The sequence below is a fragment of the Oenanthe melanoleuca genome, chromosome 4A, assembly GCF_029582105.1.
Source record: "Oenanthe melanoleuca isolate GR-GAL-2019-014 chromosome 4A, OMel1.0, whole genome shotgun sequence".
NCBI classification, from domain to species: Eukaryota; Metazoa; Chordata; class Aves; order Passeriformes; family Muscicapidae; genus Oenanthe; species Oenanthe melanoleuca.
This window is the reverse complement of record NC_079338.1, coordinates 3,794,148-3,806,655: the sequence shown is the minus strand read 5'-3', so window position 1 is coordinate 3,806,655 and position 12,508 is coordinate 3,794,148. Positions and strand designations below refer to the sequence as shown.

The window sequence follows — 12,508 nt, the reverse complement described above, 5'->3', positions numbered from 1 at the left end:
AGCCAAGTGCTGCTGCGACACACAAAGAGTGTTTGTGACTCTTTGCTTCAGAAGATCAGCTGTGGGCTCTTTGGCTTCTGCTGCCTGTAGCTTTTCCAAAATTTTCTTACTTCCTGTGTTTCCCAGGCTGGAAAACTGCAGATTAAACCCACATCCACATCTCCAAGGCTCAAGTTCTTCTGTCCTTTTCATTTCTTGCCCTTAGTGTCTTCTCCTCCCCTGTGCTCCATCTGTGCTGCAGGCACCTTAGCACGTATGAGTCGCTGAGCCCCAGACAGGGATGCAGCGTTCCCCTAAACCGTGGTCTCTGTTTTGCCCCGACAGGCCATGGCTCAGTCCCCATACGCCATGACTGAGGACATTTATACCAACGGCTCAGCGACCCTGGGCAGCCCCTCGCACAGCAGCAGCCGCGAGGTGCGCAAGATCCGCCTTGTCCAGTTCGAGAAGGTCACCGAGGAGCCCATGGTGAGAACTGGCAAGGCCCCAAAGCTGGATGGCACCCGGGGGGTGGAGGGGCAGCTTGAGCTGTGCCAGTAGGCTGGCCTTGAGGAAAACAGATTACTGGAGATCTCAGCCACGGGAGAAAGGTGCTGGACTCTGCCTTCTGCCTGGGGACATGAAGCAAGCCCCACAAAGGGTGGTGATGCTTGTGCCAAGAGGAGCTCAGCAGCCTGAGTTGGCCTAGCAGGGTCTTCCCCCCAGCCACTGCCCAGCCCACCGTGGACATGGGCCTGGAGAGGACTTTGTGAGGCCAGGAGAGCTCTCCCCTGCAGCGAGCAGTCATAGATTTTCCTGTCTTCCAGGGAATTACGCTGAAGCAAAATGACAAGCAGAGCTGCATGGTGGCCAGGATCTTCCATGGGGGCATGATTCACAGACAAGGTAACAAGGCCTTTGCAGAAGCAGTGCATGGGGTGCACGTCTGCAGGTGGTTTCTTCCCATGAGCAGTAATGCAGGTCCTCAGCACTGCTAACTTTCCCCTGTGGCATGGACATCTGTGCCTGTTCCTCCCCTAGGGATGTATCAGGAGCCTGGGACTCACTGGTCCCTCTGCATGGTTGTCAAGTTAAAACACTGGAGGCTTAAATAAAGGAGGATAAATGAAGGGTTGGGGGAAGGGCTCTCCCAAAAAGGAACTGGAGATCATCTGTCTCTGTCTCATGATAGGGTCACTGTAAGAAGAGATGGATTATACCCCAGAGACCATGGGGAAAGCTCTTCCCATTCCTAAAGTTCACGGGTGGGACAGGCATCCTGTAGATTGGCTCTACAGACCAAAAGAAGGTGCCAAAAGAAATAAATAGGTGCTATTTTCTGGTTTTGGGTCTTGCCAAGGAGGCGTGGATACGAGTTGTTCTCTGCTTAGAAGAGGCTGCTTTTCCAGCCTTGGATCCAAGTGGGAAGTCTGTGCTTACCACTGCCAAAATAAGACAGGAGCCATTGCAATAACAATTCTGGAGCCTGGAGATTTTTAGTAGAATATCTGAGGATGTAATCTGCCTGGGTATATAAACTGAAAATACACATAGTCAGGAATGCTTGTGTTAAGGGCCCTGCAAGGAGGTTGTGATTGGCTTCAGGTGAGGTACTTCAGGTTGTGTTTGAAATGCTGATGCAGGTGCTTTGACCAGTCCAAAGCACTTTCCACACAGTGGAAAGCAGCCTAATGACCTTTGGACTGGCTAGGTGTGTATGTTGGGTGGAGGGGGAAGAATTCATTCCCCTTGTGCTTTCCTCCCATGCACTTAGATGGCACGTGTGGTTCCAGAAGCACTGCCAGGCAAACACTGCAATGTGCTGGCCCTGGAGGCTGATGGAGCTGTGTAAATTTGGTTTGCTGAGCAGCTCTTGTCCCTTTTCTGCATTTTCATGTTTCTCACATTGCTGGCAGGCTCCCTTCACGTGGGTGATGAAATCATAGAAATCAATGGGCAGAGTGCAAGCAACCACTCAGTTGACCAGCTACAGAAGATGCTGGTAGGTATCTGTGTGTGTCAGGGCTGTTCCCTGGGAAGGACCCCTTTGGCCTGCATGCTGTGATCATTCACCCCCTCCCACACACCAGAGCCAGCACACAGCTGCCTACATACAGCAGTGTGATGTGGCAGAAGCCATCCTGCATGCAGCCCCTGTAGGGTCCATGCTTGCTGCTTGTTTCTGGCCTCCTGGAGCAGCAGTGAAGGGTATTCACTGGATCCCTGACATGTGCTGTGTCCCTGACATGTCCCCTGATCCTGTGTGAGGCTTGGAAACCACCTCAGTTTTCCAAGGCTGGTGTGCAGCTCCATCTCAGGGCTGGCTGCTCTTGCTGACCTGAGCCACACATGCATGTCATGTTGGTGCCATTTGCCTGCTGCTGAGGTGATGGTGATCCTGTCAGGCCCTTGCCAGAGACAGCTTTGGACAGGGCCTCAGACCTGCCTTGGGTTCATGCATGGATAATCTTGATCTATGCCCAGCATGACACCTTGTTGGAGGGAGGTGGTGGTGCTGCTGGGGACCCCCACCAGCAGCCTAAGCAGGAGGCTTGGTCTTGCCAAAGTGTGACAGAATGTCCCTCCAGACAGCAGGAGCAAGGAGGAGCTTGTCTTTGTTTTTGCCTCCTGAGAAGAGTGGTTGGCCCAGGAGGCCCCTCCAAGCCTCCCCATGTGGTTGTTCCACGGGACCATGTAGGTCTTGTGATGCATATGAGGCAACAGTGCACTATCCTGTGGCAGGCAAAGTGCTCTAATGTCACCAGGAGGGCCAGAGCAAGGGGCCAGCATGGAGGGGAGCTGGAACAATCAGCCTCTCCTCCCAGGCACTTTACTGGAGCAGCCACGGTGGAGATGATGCAGGTCTCCATGTTCATTCTGGTGGTGTTTAGCAGTGCCCACTGCCAGACCCTTGTGGGGGTGCTGGTGTTCCCCATGGGAATGGGACAAGTATGGAAAGCCAAGCACAGTTGTTTCTGACAGGCTGTGGTGTCCCCCGGCACCACAGCATGGTGGGGTACCCAGGAGCCCTGCCTTTGCAGGTCCTGGCACTCTGCACCTCCCTACACAGGTTGCTGCTGTTGAGCTGCCTCCAGACACCACCTCCTCCAACTCTTCTTTCTCCCCTTTGTTCACTAGAAAGAAACCAAGGGGATGGTCTCATTAAAAGTCATTCCCAACCAGCAAAGCCGCCTCCCTGCTCTCCAGGTAAGTGCAGCCTCTGGACCTGTGGGCAGTACTGGGACATGGCTGTGGGGCAGGGTGGGACCAGAGCAAACTGTGCAGGACCAGTGCTGGGAGAGAGCTGTGCTCAGCCAGGGGTGTCAGGGCAAGGGGGTGGCTGCCTTGTGTGAGCTGCTGGAGGGACCTGTCTTGTGCTTACATCACTGCAAACAACCGTACCATGGGCCTGTGGGGCTGTATTTATCCAAAGTGTGCCTAGGAACTTGGGGCTGGGGTATCTGAGCCAGCAGTGGTGTTTGGGGATGGGAAAGCAGTGGCAGGTGCACACCAGGGAGCACATGCAGAGTCTCCTTTAGAGCCAGGACTGTTGTGGCAGGGTCCCTGGCTCTGTGGTCCCTGCTGTCACCAATGCCGGGTGCACCAGCCCCAGTGAGGGTGACGTGGGTCCGGATGTCGCCGGCACAGCGTGGGAGGAAGGAAGCAGTGGGGGAAGGAAGGCAGTTCCTTGCACCTGCTGTCACTGCCAGGATGGGGGAGCCATGCTGTGTCACCAGGGGGTGACACCTGCCTGGCTTTGCTTTTGAAGTTCTGCTGTGGCCGAAATAGAATAGAGGGGCGGGCTGTGTTCTCTGCCAAGACTTCAGGGCGTGGTAGTTGGGTTGCTGTCTTGTCTTGGTGCAGGAGCTAGCCCCAGTGCAGCCCCCCTATCAGGGACAGGCAGGGGAGGGAGAGGAATTCAGAGGCAGAGGTCTGGATGGTGCTGGGGTGGGCTGAGGGAGCACATGTCATTCCTTACCCAGAGAAGCTGAAGTCTGAACGTGGTGGCAAGTGTTGGTGACTCTGTTTCTTGCCCAGTCCATGCTGTCCCCAGTTCTGCTCAACCAGCTTTGCATGTGTGTTTATTAAACACTGGCCCATGCCCATGTCCTTCCTGCTGTCTGTCTGCCCTCCCTGTCCTAACCCAGCCAGCTCTAGTTGGCCAACTCTGTGCCAGGGGAAGAATCTACCCCAGAGGAAAAGAATGCAGTTACTAGTTCACCTGAGGCTGGGAAAGACACAGGGCCAAGCTCCATCCCAGCAGCAGTGGTACTCCCTCCTGCTGTGCCCAGGGCAGTGGTGCTTTCTGCTCCCCAGAGCCACAGCTGCTTGTGTCTGTGTTTGTTGCAGTATCACCACCAAGTCTGGACTGTGTTCCATTCCTGGATCCCCATGATCACTTTTATTTCAGTGCCTGGCAGGCAGGATGGTGCAGATCCTGGCATCAGGTTTTTCCCCTGCCCTGGCTCACAAGGCTGAGTGTCTCTTGGAGCAGGTCTGCTTGGGAGGGTCTTAATGATAGGAAGCACAGAGCATTCCAGGCTCTTGAGGGCCCCCTCCAGCATATTCCCTGTGGCCCTTTGGCTTTAAAAGAGCAGGACTTCTCATGGTGGAGCCTGCTTAGCAGCTGAGTCTGGCCCCAGAGAGGGGCTGGCAGCAGGCAGGCAAAGACCCTGTGCAGCTGTGGGTGATGTGTGGAGCTGTCTGGTGGGGGCGGGGGTCCAAAATGTCCAGGCTTGGGACACCAGCGCTGCAGGAGCAGAGAGGTCTGGGCAGTGCCTGCTGTGTATCCCTCGTGTTTGTGTGGATGATCAGCTTCTGGTGCCAGAAAGTGCTTTCAAAGCAAGCAGGAGTCCTCATCCTGAAAGGAGATTCCATTCTTATTGTTTTTCCTAATTTCATTTTTTTTATGAGTGCTCTCTTGTCACAGCTTGATCCATATGGTGTTTTCTGGCAGTGAAAGGGAACTATGTTTGTGTCCTGATGGCTCTGTGCCTCCAGCAGCACAGCTGAGGGAAATGGTTTTAATGTGGAACAAGGACAGCATGATCTACCCTACTGAGGGAGGATGAGTTTCCAGGCCCTGCCTGTCACATCTGAGGACAGAACAGGCATCACCCTATGTGAAATTCTTTTTCCCTCTTGCTACATGCTGTGTTTCTAGGGTAACTAACGTGCTAGGGTCATGCTCAGTGTTCCCTAAACTCTATTTTCACTCCTAATCCTCCATACTCTGCATGGCTTTGCCTCCACTCTAATCCTGACAGGGTTCTGCTGGGAGTGGGTGCTGTAGACTGCCTCCCAAGGAGCTGAGCAAGCAGAAGGGACAAGGAAAGCAAACTTTCTCACGCCCTCCTGGTCCCCAGGGCTTCCCCAGACTCAGTAGGGTACACAGTAGCCTGGGAAGCAATAGCAGCAGCTCGTTTCCAGTTGTAGCTGTGATGAATTTCAATTTTGTGAGAGTAGCTGATGCCAAAGGGACCAGGACAGACCAAGGGAGGGGTGGATACAGCACTGCAGCCTTGGCTCCCTGTAGGCCTCATGCCATGCAGGTTTGCCCAGTTGTGGGGAAAGGCAGCACAGAGCAGCTGAGATTGAGCCATGGCCTTCCCTGGGGTCCCTGTTTTGATATCACCTCTGTGCTCACTGCACTGCAGAGCACAGCTGTGCACTATGCTGGGACTCCTCTGTGGCTGGCCAAACACACCAGCACTGTGCAGCACCCAGGGCACTGCAGGGAGGCTCCATGGCAGGGTTTGAACACCACCTGTGGGTGTGTGTGTGCCTAGAGGCAGCAGCCCTGTCACCAGCTCCCAGTAAGGCCAAGATGCCGTCCTACTCCCTCCCTCATCCACTCCCCAGCACACCTCACTACAATTCCGTGCCCAAGACTTTCCCCCCTTTGTGCATCTCCTTTCTCCCCACACAGCCTTGTGGGGCTTGGAAAGGAGCAGGGGCTTTGTGTCTGGAGCTGTCTCTGCAGTCATGACTCAGGAATCCTGTGTTGGGGCCACACTCAGCCACCCTGCATGGCCGTGCTGACTCTGCTCTCCTCTCTTTTGCAGATGTTCATGAGGGCACAGTTTGACTATGACCCCAAGAAAGACAACCTGATCCCCTGCAAGGAAGCAGGACTGAAGTTTCAGATTGGTGATGTGATTCAGATTATAAACAAGGATGACAGCAACTGGTGGCAGGGCCGGGTCGAGGGCTCCAGCACTGAGTCAGCAGGACTCATCCCTTCTCCAGAGCTGCAGGAGTGGTAGGTCCCTGGATTTGCCCAGAAGGGCTGGATCTGGGATTGGAGGTGGGAGCAGTGACCATGTGCTATCAGGAGTTTGTGGTGGGCAACACCAGTGTCACTGCTGGCACAAGGAGGAAAATGTCCCCTTCATGTACTGCAGGGTGAACCTTTGCCTGTCCCAGCAGCCAACCTCTGCATGTCTGAGGGACAATCCTACTGCTGTCCCAGGGCTTGGGGTGACAGCTGGGCCATGGTGGTGTCCTCCTCTTTTGGCAGGCGTGTGGCAAGTGTCACCCAGCCCAGCCAGAGTGAATCCCCGAGCTGCAGCCCCTTTGGGAAGAAGAAGAAGTGCAAAGATAAATACCTGGCCAAGCACAGCTCAAGTAAGTGTGAGCAGGGCAGTGGGCTCAATCCCCAGCCTTGGCCATCCTCCTGCCTCTGAGCAGGGCTGGGTCTGTCCATGGGAGTCAGCCAAACAGCCCACCTGTGTCAGCCAGTGGAATCTCAGGATACCCCACAGCTGTCAGCTGTTTTTGAGTCTCTTCTGCAGTCTTCATGTTCCTCATGTGGCCACAGCTGTGTCACCATGTAGAGCACGATGCCAGGGCTGGCTCAGCACTGATGACAATCCCTTGCACTCCTGGCCCTGTGAGCTCAGGCTCCCCAGCCTCAAACCCCACAATTTACTGAACACAGGGGAGACAGTGCCAGTGCTGCTGCTCAGCAGTCAGGGAGCAGCCTGAACTGCTCCCACAGCTGCCAAGGCCTTCCCTGGTGGGGCAGAGAACTGCACCTCAGCCAGCCATGCAAGCACCCCATGCTAAACTGAGAAGAGCTGGCAAAAGGGTGCCCAGGGACTGCTGGCTCCTGGCCCGGCCTGCAGCTCCAACCAGCAACAAACAAGGCTGTAAATCACCCAGATATATAAAGATCCCCCAGCAACAAGCTCTTCAGTATCCTGCTGCTGCCTCTCCACCCCAGCTCCCAGGTCCTACTGTCCTGAGCAGAATTACTGAGCAAAAGCAGCCCTGACTTCTTTGGCAGCTCCCCAGCCCCAACTCTGCCCCTCACATGCTCCTTGCTGTTGATGCTGCTCTTTTACCCAAGCAGCCAAACATGGATGAGCTCCCATCCCAGTCCTGACCACTCCTGTCCATTTGCTTTGGTCTGACACATACATGGGTCATGCTGGTGTGGCCGAGCCAGTTCTGACCCCTCCATGTCTTGTTTTTCCTCCATCCCAGTTTTTGACCAGCTGGATGTCGTTTCCTATGAGGAGGTGGTGAGGCTGCCTGCCTTCAAGAGGAAGACTCTGGTGCTCATTGGTAGGTCCTGTCCAGGCACCCTCTGCAGCACAGGGGCTGTGTGCTGGGAACCAGGGGGAACCAGGACTGCACAGGGGCTGGGGCAGTGCAGCACTTCAAGATTTAATAAGATCTGGGGAGCATTTCTTCAGCCTGCAGCAGTTATCCCATAGCCTCACCCCTTCCATGCAGCATTGTGCATGGTCTGGCATCTGTGCTGCAATGCTGGAGAAGAGTTAATTGAGGCATTTGCAACTCCTGAGTGTCTTCATGAAAAATCTGTTAAAAGCAGCTCTGCAGTTGCACCAAAGCAAGCACTCCCACACTGTGGGGACTGGGCACTTGGTGGTGGACTCCACAGGCATGGGCAGCCCACCCAGTCCAGCCAGGCTGGTTGCTCTGCAGGCAGCAGTCCTGCTCCAACTGAGGCTGGAGATGAGCATCCCCAGGGTATGAAGAGCCTCTTCCAGGGCTGGAAGACACCACAGACCAGCCCAGAAAGCATATCTTGGGCAGGGCCCAGGCCAAGTTCTGCACTTTTTGTCAGACCCAGAGCTGTGGAGGGGCCCCAGCATCTCCCACCAGGCTGCTCTGAGCCCAGCTTTAGTGTCCATCTCTCTCTCCCTCCAGGGGCCAGTGGTGTGGGCCGTAGCCATATCAAGAATGCTCTGCTCAGCAACAACCCAGAGAAGTTCATGTACCCACCCCCGTGTAAGTACTAAGGACAGCCTGCATTTCCTCTCACCTCTTTGATCCAGCACCTTCTGACAGCAGGTGGGAGGTGAGGAGATGTTCCTCCAGCACCAGCAAGCCCCTGAAGCCAGAGGTGCCCAGGGTCTCCCTGCCTGCAGTCCCACATGGACCCACCTTTACGCACTGCAGAGGCTGCAGGGCTGCTGCCAAACCTCACTCTTTTCACTCAGTGCTTGCCCCTAGCTGGCCGAGGTCTCTACTTGTCCCAAGCAAAAAGCAGTTAGTAGAGGATTAATACAGCTGAGTCTTGATGCCTGCTCCACTCTGTTCCTCTCCTTCTGGGGGCCAGCACTCACCTTCTCTCTCCCTCCCCAGACACTACACGCCCCCAGAAGAAGAATGAGGTGGATGGGAAGGACTATTACTTTGTCTCCACCGAGGAGATGACCCGGGACATCTCAGCCAATGAGTTCTTGGAGTTTGGAAGCTACCACGGAAACATGTTTGGCACCAAGTTTGAAACAGTGCACAAGATCCACCAGCAGGACAAAGTTGCTATTTTGGACATCGAGCCCCAGGTTTCCCCCTGGCAGGGGAAGGGGTGGGGGGACATGGGCTGCCACAGATTGAACTACCTGGATGCTGGCTGTGACTGTCCCTGCCTTTTCTTCCCAAAGGAAAAAAACAGCAAGCCCTGGGGTGGCATTTCCATTCCCCAAGACATGGGTACAGTCACCTGACTGTGACACCAAGGTGGGAGTGGGTTACAGGGACCCTTTTTCAGGAGTGATCTCATGTCCCCAAAGAGGGGTGTCTCCTTTAGCTCCCACTGCATCCCAGGCCCTGTGCCAGCTGTGCTTCCTCCCAGCCTGGGGCAGGGGCATGCTCTGGTAACTGCACCCCTCTCTCCACAGACTCTGAAGATTGTGCGCACGGCCGAGCTCTCCCCGTTCATCGTCTTCATCGCCCCGACAGACAAGGCAGAGGAGGTGAGTGGCAGGGTGTCCCCTCCTGCCCCCTCTGGCTGGGTTTCTTGGTCCATAGCAGCACCTGCTGCAGCAACCCAGGGCTCCCTATCAGTGTATCCCTCTCTGCTTGGCTTTTGGTGGTCCAGAACTCAGCACAGACCTGAGGAGCAGGAACTGCCAATTCCTGCAGCTGGAGACTCAGCAACCCTCATCCCAGCAGCAGAATCACAGTGGGGAGCACTGCCTAGCAGTCGGGGCAGGACCACTTATCCTGCCATCAGCTATGCAAATAGACACACAAACAAACGCTCCTTTCATTCTTTGCCTCATTAGGATGCTGATCCCTTTAACGTGAGGATGAAAGCAACACTGATAGCGCAGTTAACTCATTCAGTGCCAAGCATCAGGCTGTCAGACACAGGCTGTCACTTCCCAGGAAGCCCCCTGGATGCAGGGATGCTGCCTACACCCCTGCCCTATATCCCAGCCTGGCAGGTAGATGGGAAGACAGAGACCAACAAGGAAACCCAGAGCTGTGCTCCTCCTGGATTCAATGGCAACAAGGCCACCTCTTCCAACCTATTAAGTTTGTGTTTGGAAAGCTTAAGCTGTAGATAGTTTGCAGAGAGGATATTTATGCAACCTTCTGAGCAAGTGCTCTGCAGGTATTTAGAGGAACATTAACTGCTGTGATGCAGCAGGCTGGGGAGGGTGAAGGGGGCAGATCTTAGAACAGAAAGGGTCACTCTGTCACCCACTGCTGCCTCCATCCAGGGAGGAATCACACCCTGCTGCAGTGGGCAGGGCCAGCCCTGCTGCCAGGCACTAAATATAACCCTGCAGAGCTCGGCTCACTCTCAGGAGGGATGCGGCAGAGTTAATGTGACCCCGCAGAGCTCACAAGAGCAAAAACTGCTGCTTGCCCTCCCTCCCCTCTCCACCCCCGATAGCTGCTGGCTTCACCCACAATATAGGAAAAATTAATTTTATAAGAATAGATGAATATTTTCAGTAACTCTTTCAAGATGAAGGTAGCTAAGCAGTATTTTTTTTTTTTGCCCCTAGGGTAATAATTATATTTAAAGTTTGTCAGTGTTGAACTGAACACCTTAAAAGACAGAAGCCTGCTGTGCCCTGAGGGAGGGTGTGGTATTACAAATATTACTGTGCCATCTGTAATGTTTTTAGTGCTGACCAGTATTGTGATACATACCCAGGTGGTCTAACAAAAAAAGAAGGGAAGGACATAAAGGTCTGATTTGGGTCTATTAATATATTTTTAGGTCTGTTTCATCTGTTGATAATAATTATATAATAGGATAATTAATACAATCTAATAATACCCATTTAGGTCTATTAATATCTGCATGGAACAGAGCTCAGCAAGCACTGCACCCCAAGCTGTCCCTCCTCCCCAGGCACAGAAGGTGCCTGTCTTTCAAGCTCCATTAGGGAAATATGTGGAAATGGTCTGCACCTCATTGCCAGGGGCAGAGCTGCCCAGGGATGCAGCCCTGGGATGCCCCTACAAGCTGGGCAGCCCAGCCACACTGGCTGGAGGAGGGAGGCAGCTTTGCTTTTACCATTGAAGTACTGCTCTAAAACCCCAGTCAAAACCAGTGGAGATGCTGGTAAAGCTCTGCCAGCTGCTGCTGTTCTGGTCAAAAGCCAGTGGGAAGGGAGCATATCCTGGAGGGATCCCACCTCCAACCCAGCCTGAGGCCTGGAGCTGGTGGCAATGGCCACCAGAGCACTGAGCAGCCTCCTGCTTGTGAACCTTCTCCCTGGGAGCATTGTAAAGGTAAATATGAGAGCCAGCAGGTCTGGCCTCACTCTAGCAGGTATCCTGATGCTCCCAGCACTGCACAGAGTCAAGCAAAAGCCCCAGACACAAGCCCAGAGGTCACACAACAAGCTCTAAGGATTCTGTGCTCTTGATACTTCTCAAGCACTGGAGTTGTTTGGTGCTGGGAGGGTGTTGCCTGGCTGGGGTGTGCTGTGGAGCTCCTCTCCTGAGCACTGTGCTGTCCCTTGCAGTCGGAGGCTCTGCAGCAGCTGCGCAAGGACTCGGAGAGCATCCGCAGCCGCTACGCACACTACTTCGACCTGTCCCTGGTCAACAACGGCGTGGAAGAGAGCCTCCAGCTGCTGCAGGAAGCCTTTGAGCAGGCCTGCAGCTCTCCACAGTGGGTGCCTGTCTCCTGGGTCTACTGAGAGGGCACCTGAGCCCAGCTGCTTCCCATCAACCATCCTGCAGCCACTGGGAAACACCTCCTCAGCCTCCCCTGCCCCACACAGCCCAGCACAACTCCCCTCCTCTGCTGCTCCACGGACATGGTCTCGGTTCACACACACTCACAGGGTGCCCTCAGCTCCTCTCCTGCAGGAACAAGCACAGGACAGAGGCTGCCTGGGAGCAAGCCACCTCCTGTGGCACTGCAGGGCAGGGCAGTGGCTACAGCAGAGCCCAGGTTAGCTCAGAGCACAGCTCCCTGCCCTCCCCAGGCAAGGGAAAGCACACTCCTGCTGTAGTATTCAGCTGATCTTCCCTGCAGCAGTCCCAAGGGAAGTGGGAGAACAGGGGCTTTTCCAGGCAGATGGCTCCTGCCAAGGAGGAACACACACAACTCAAAACCCCTCCTGGTGTCCTTGAGGCTTCAGGGAAGCCCATGACCTTAGGAGGCTTCTCCCAGACCACACCAGAGCTCCTCCATACAAGGGTTTCCTCTTACAAATAAGGAATATGAACATGGCATAGAGTACCCCCAGCCAGGCCTCACCCCATGTTCCCAGGTAGGAGTTTTCTCACTCTGTGCAGCCATAGGTGTAAAAACTCTGTATAGGAATTCTCACCGTGCAGCTTGGATTGTTACTGCCTGGCCAGAGAAACGGGGCAGCAGCTGAGCCAGTTCCCCAAAGCAAACCCCAAAAGGATTCTTCAATGGGTAAATTACATCCAGCCACAACTATCTGTTGCATGCAGTAGAAAAGTGTCTACAAAGATCATCCAGGCATGTTTTCCAGTCTAGGGTGTCTCTCACACTGTATGCAAACATGAAAGCCATGCTCACCCCAGGGTTTGTACTGACTCACAAGCCCCACACCACCATGTCTGGGAAGTATCACCACATCCACCATGTAGGTGAAAAATCTCATTTGTGTGTTCAGTCAGCTATAGGGGCAAGGGGAAGGTGGTTAAAAGGTCTTGTGCAATTTTTTTTTTAAGGATGCCAAAAATAAAAATCTATGTGCAATAGGGACCTTCGTTCTGATCCACTGCAGGGAAACAATGAGCAGCAATAAATGTGTGCTGAAACATT

The 12,508-nt window shown here is 54.2% G+C and overlaps 1 protein-coding gene across 3 annotated transcripts in view; it reads left to right on the top strand.

Moving 5' to 3' along the window:
- Positions 1 to 12,508, top strand: part of MPP1 (MAGUK p55 scaffold protein 1) — a 24,878-nt gene extending 12,370 nt beyond the window's left edge. For all 3 annotated transcript variants that reach the window (XM_056491069.1, XM_056491067.1, XM_056491070.1), the window contains 11 exons: positions 325 to 468; positions 807 to 885; positions 1,896 to 1,981; positions 3,118 to 3,186; positions 6,045 to 6,241; positions 6,500 to 6,606; positions 7,468 to 7,548; positions 8,158 to 8,238; positions 8,596 to 8,798; positions 9,135 to 9,209; positions 11,226 to 12,508. In XM_056491069.1, coding sequence (XP_056347044.1) covers positions 328 to 468; positions 807 to 885; positions 1,896 to 1,981; positions 3,118 to 3,186; positions 6,045 to 6,241; positions 6,500 to 6,606; positions 7,468 to 7,548; positions 8,158 to 8,238; positions 8,596 to 8,798; positions 9,135 to 9,209; positions 11,226 to 11,402 — 1,296 coding nt within the window. In that variant the 5' untranslated portion in view covers positions 325 to 327 and the 3' untranslated portion in view covers positions 11,403 to 12,508. The remainder of the gene's footprint in view (positions 1 to 324; positions 469 to 806; positions 886 to 1,895; positions 1,982 to 3,117; positions 3,187 to 6,044; positions 6,242 to 6,499; positions 6,607 to 7,467; positions 7,549 to 8,157; positions 8,239 to 8,595; positions 8,799 to 9,134; positions 9,210 to 11,225) is intronic.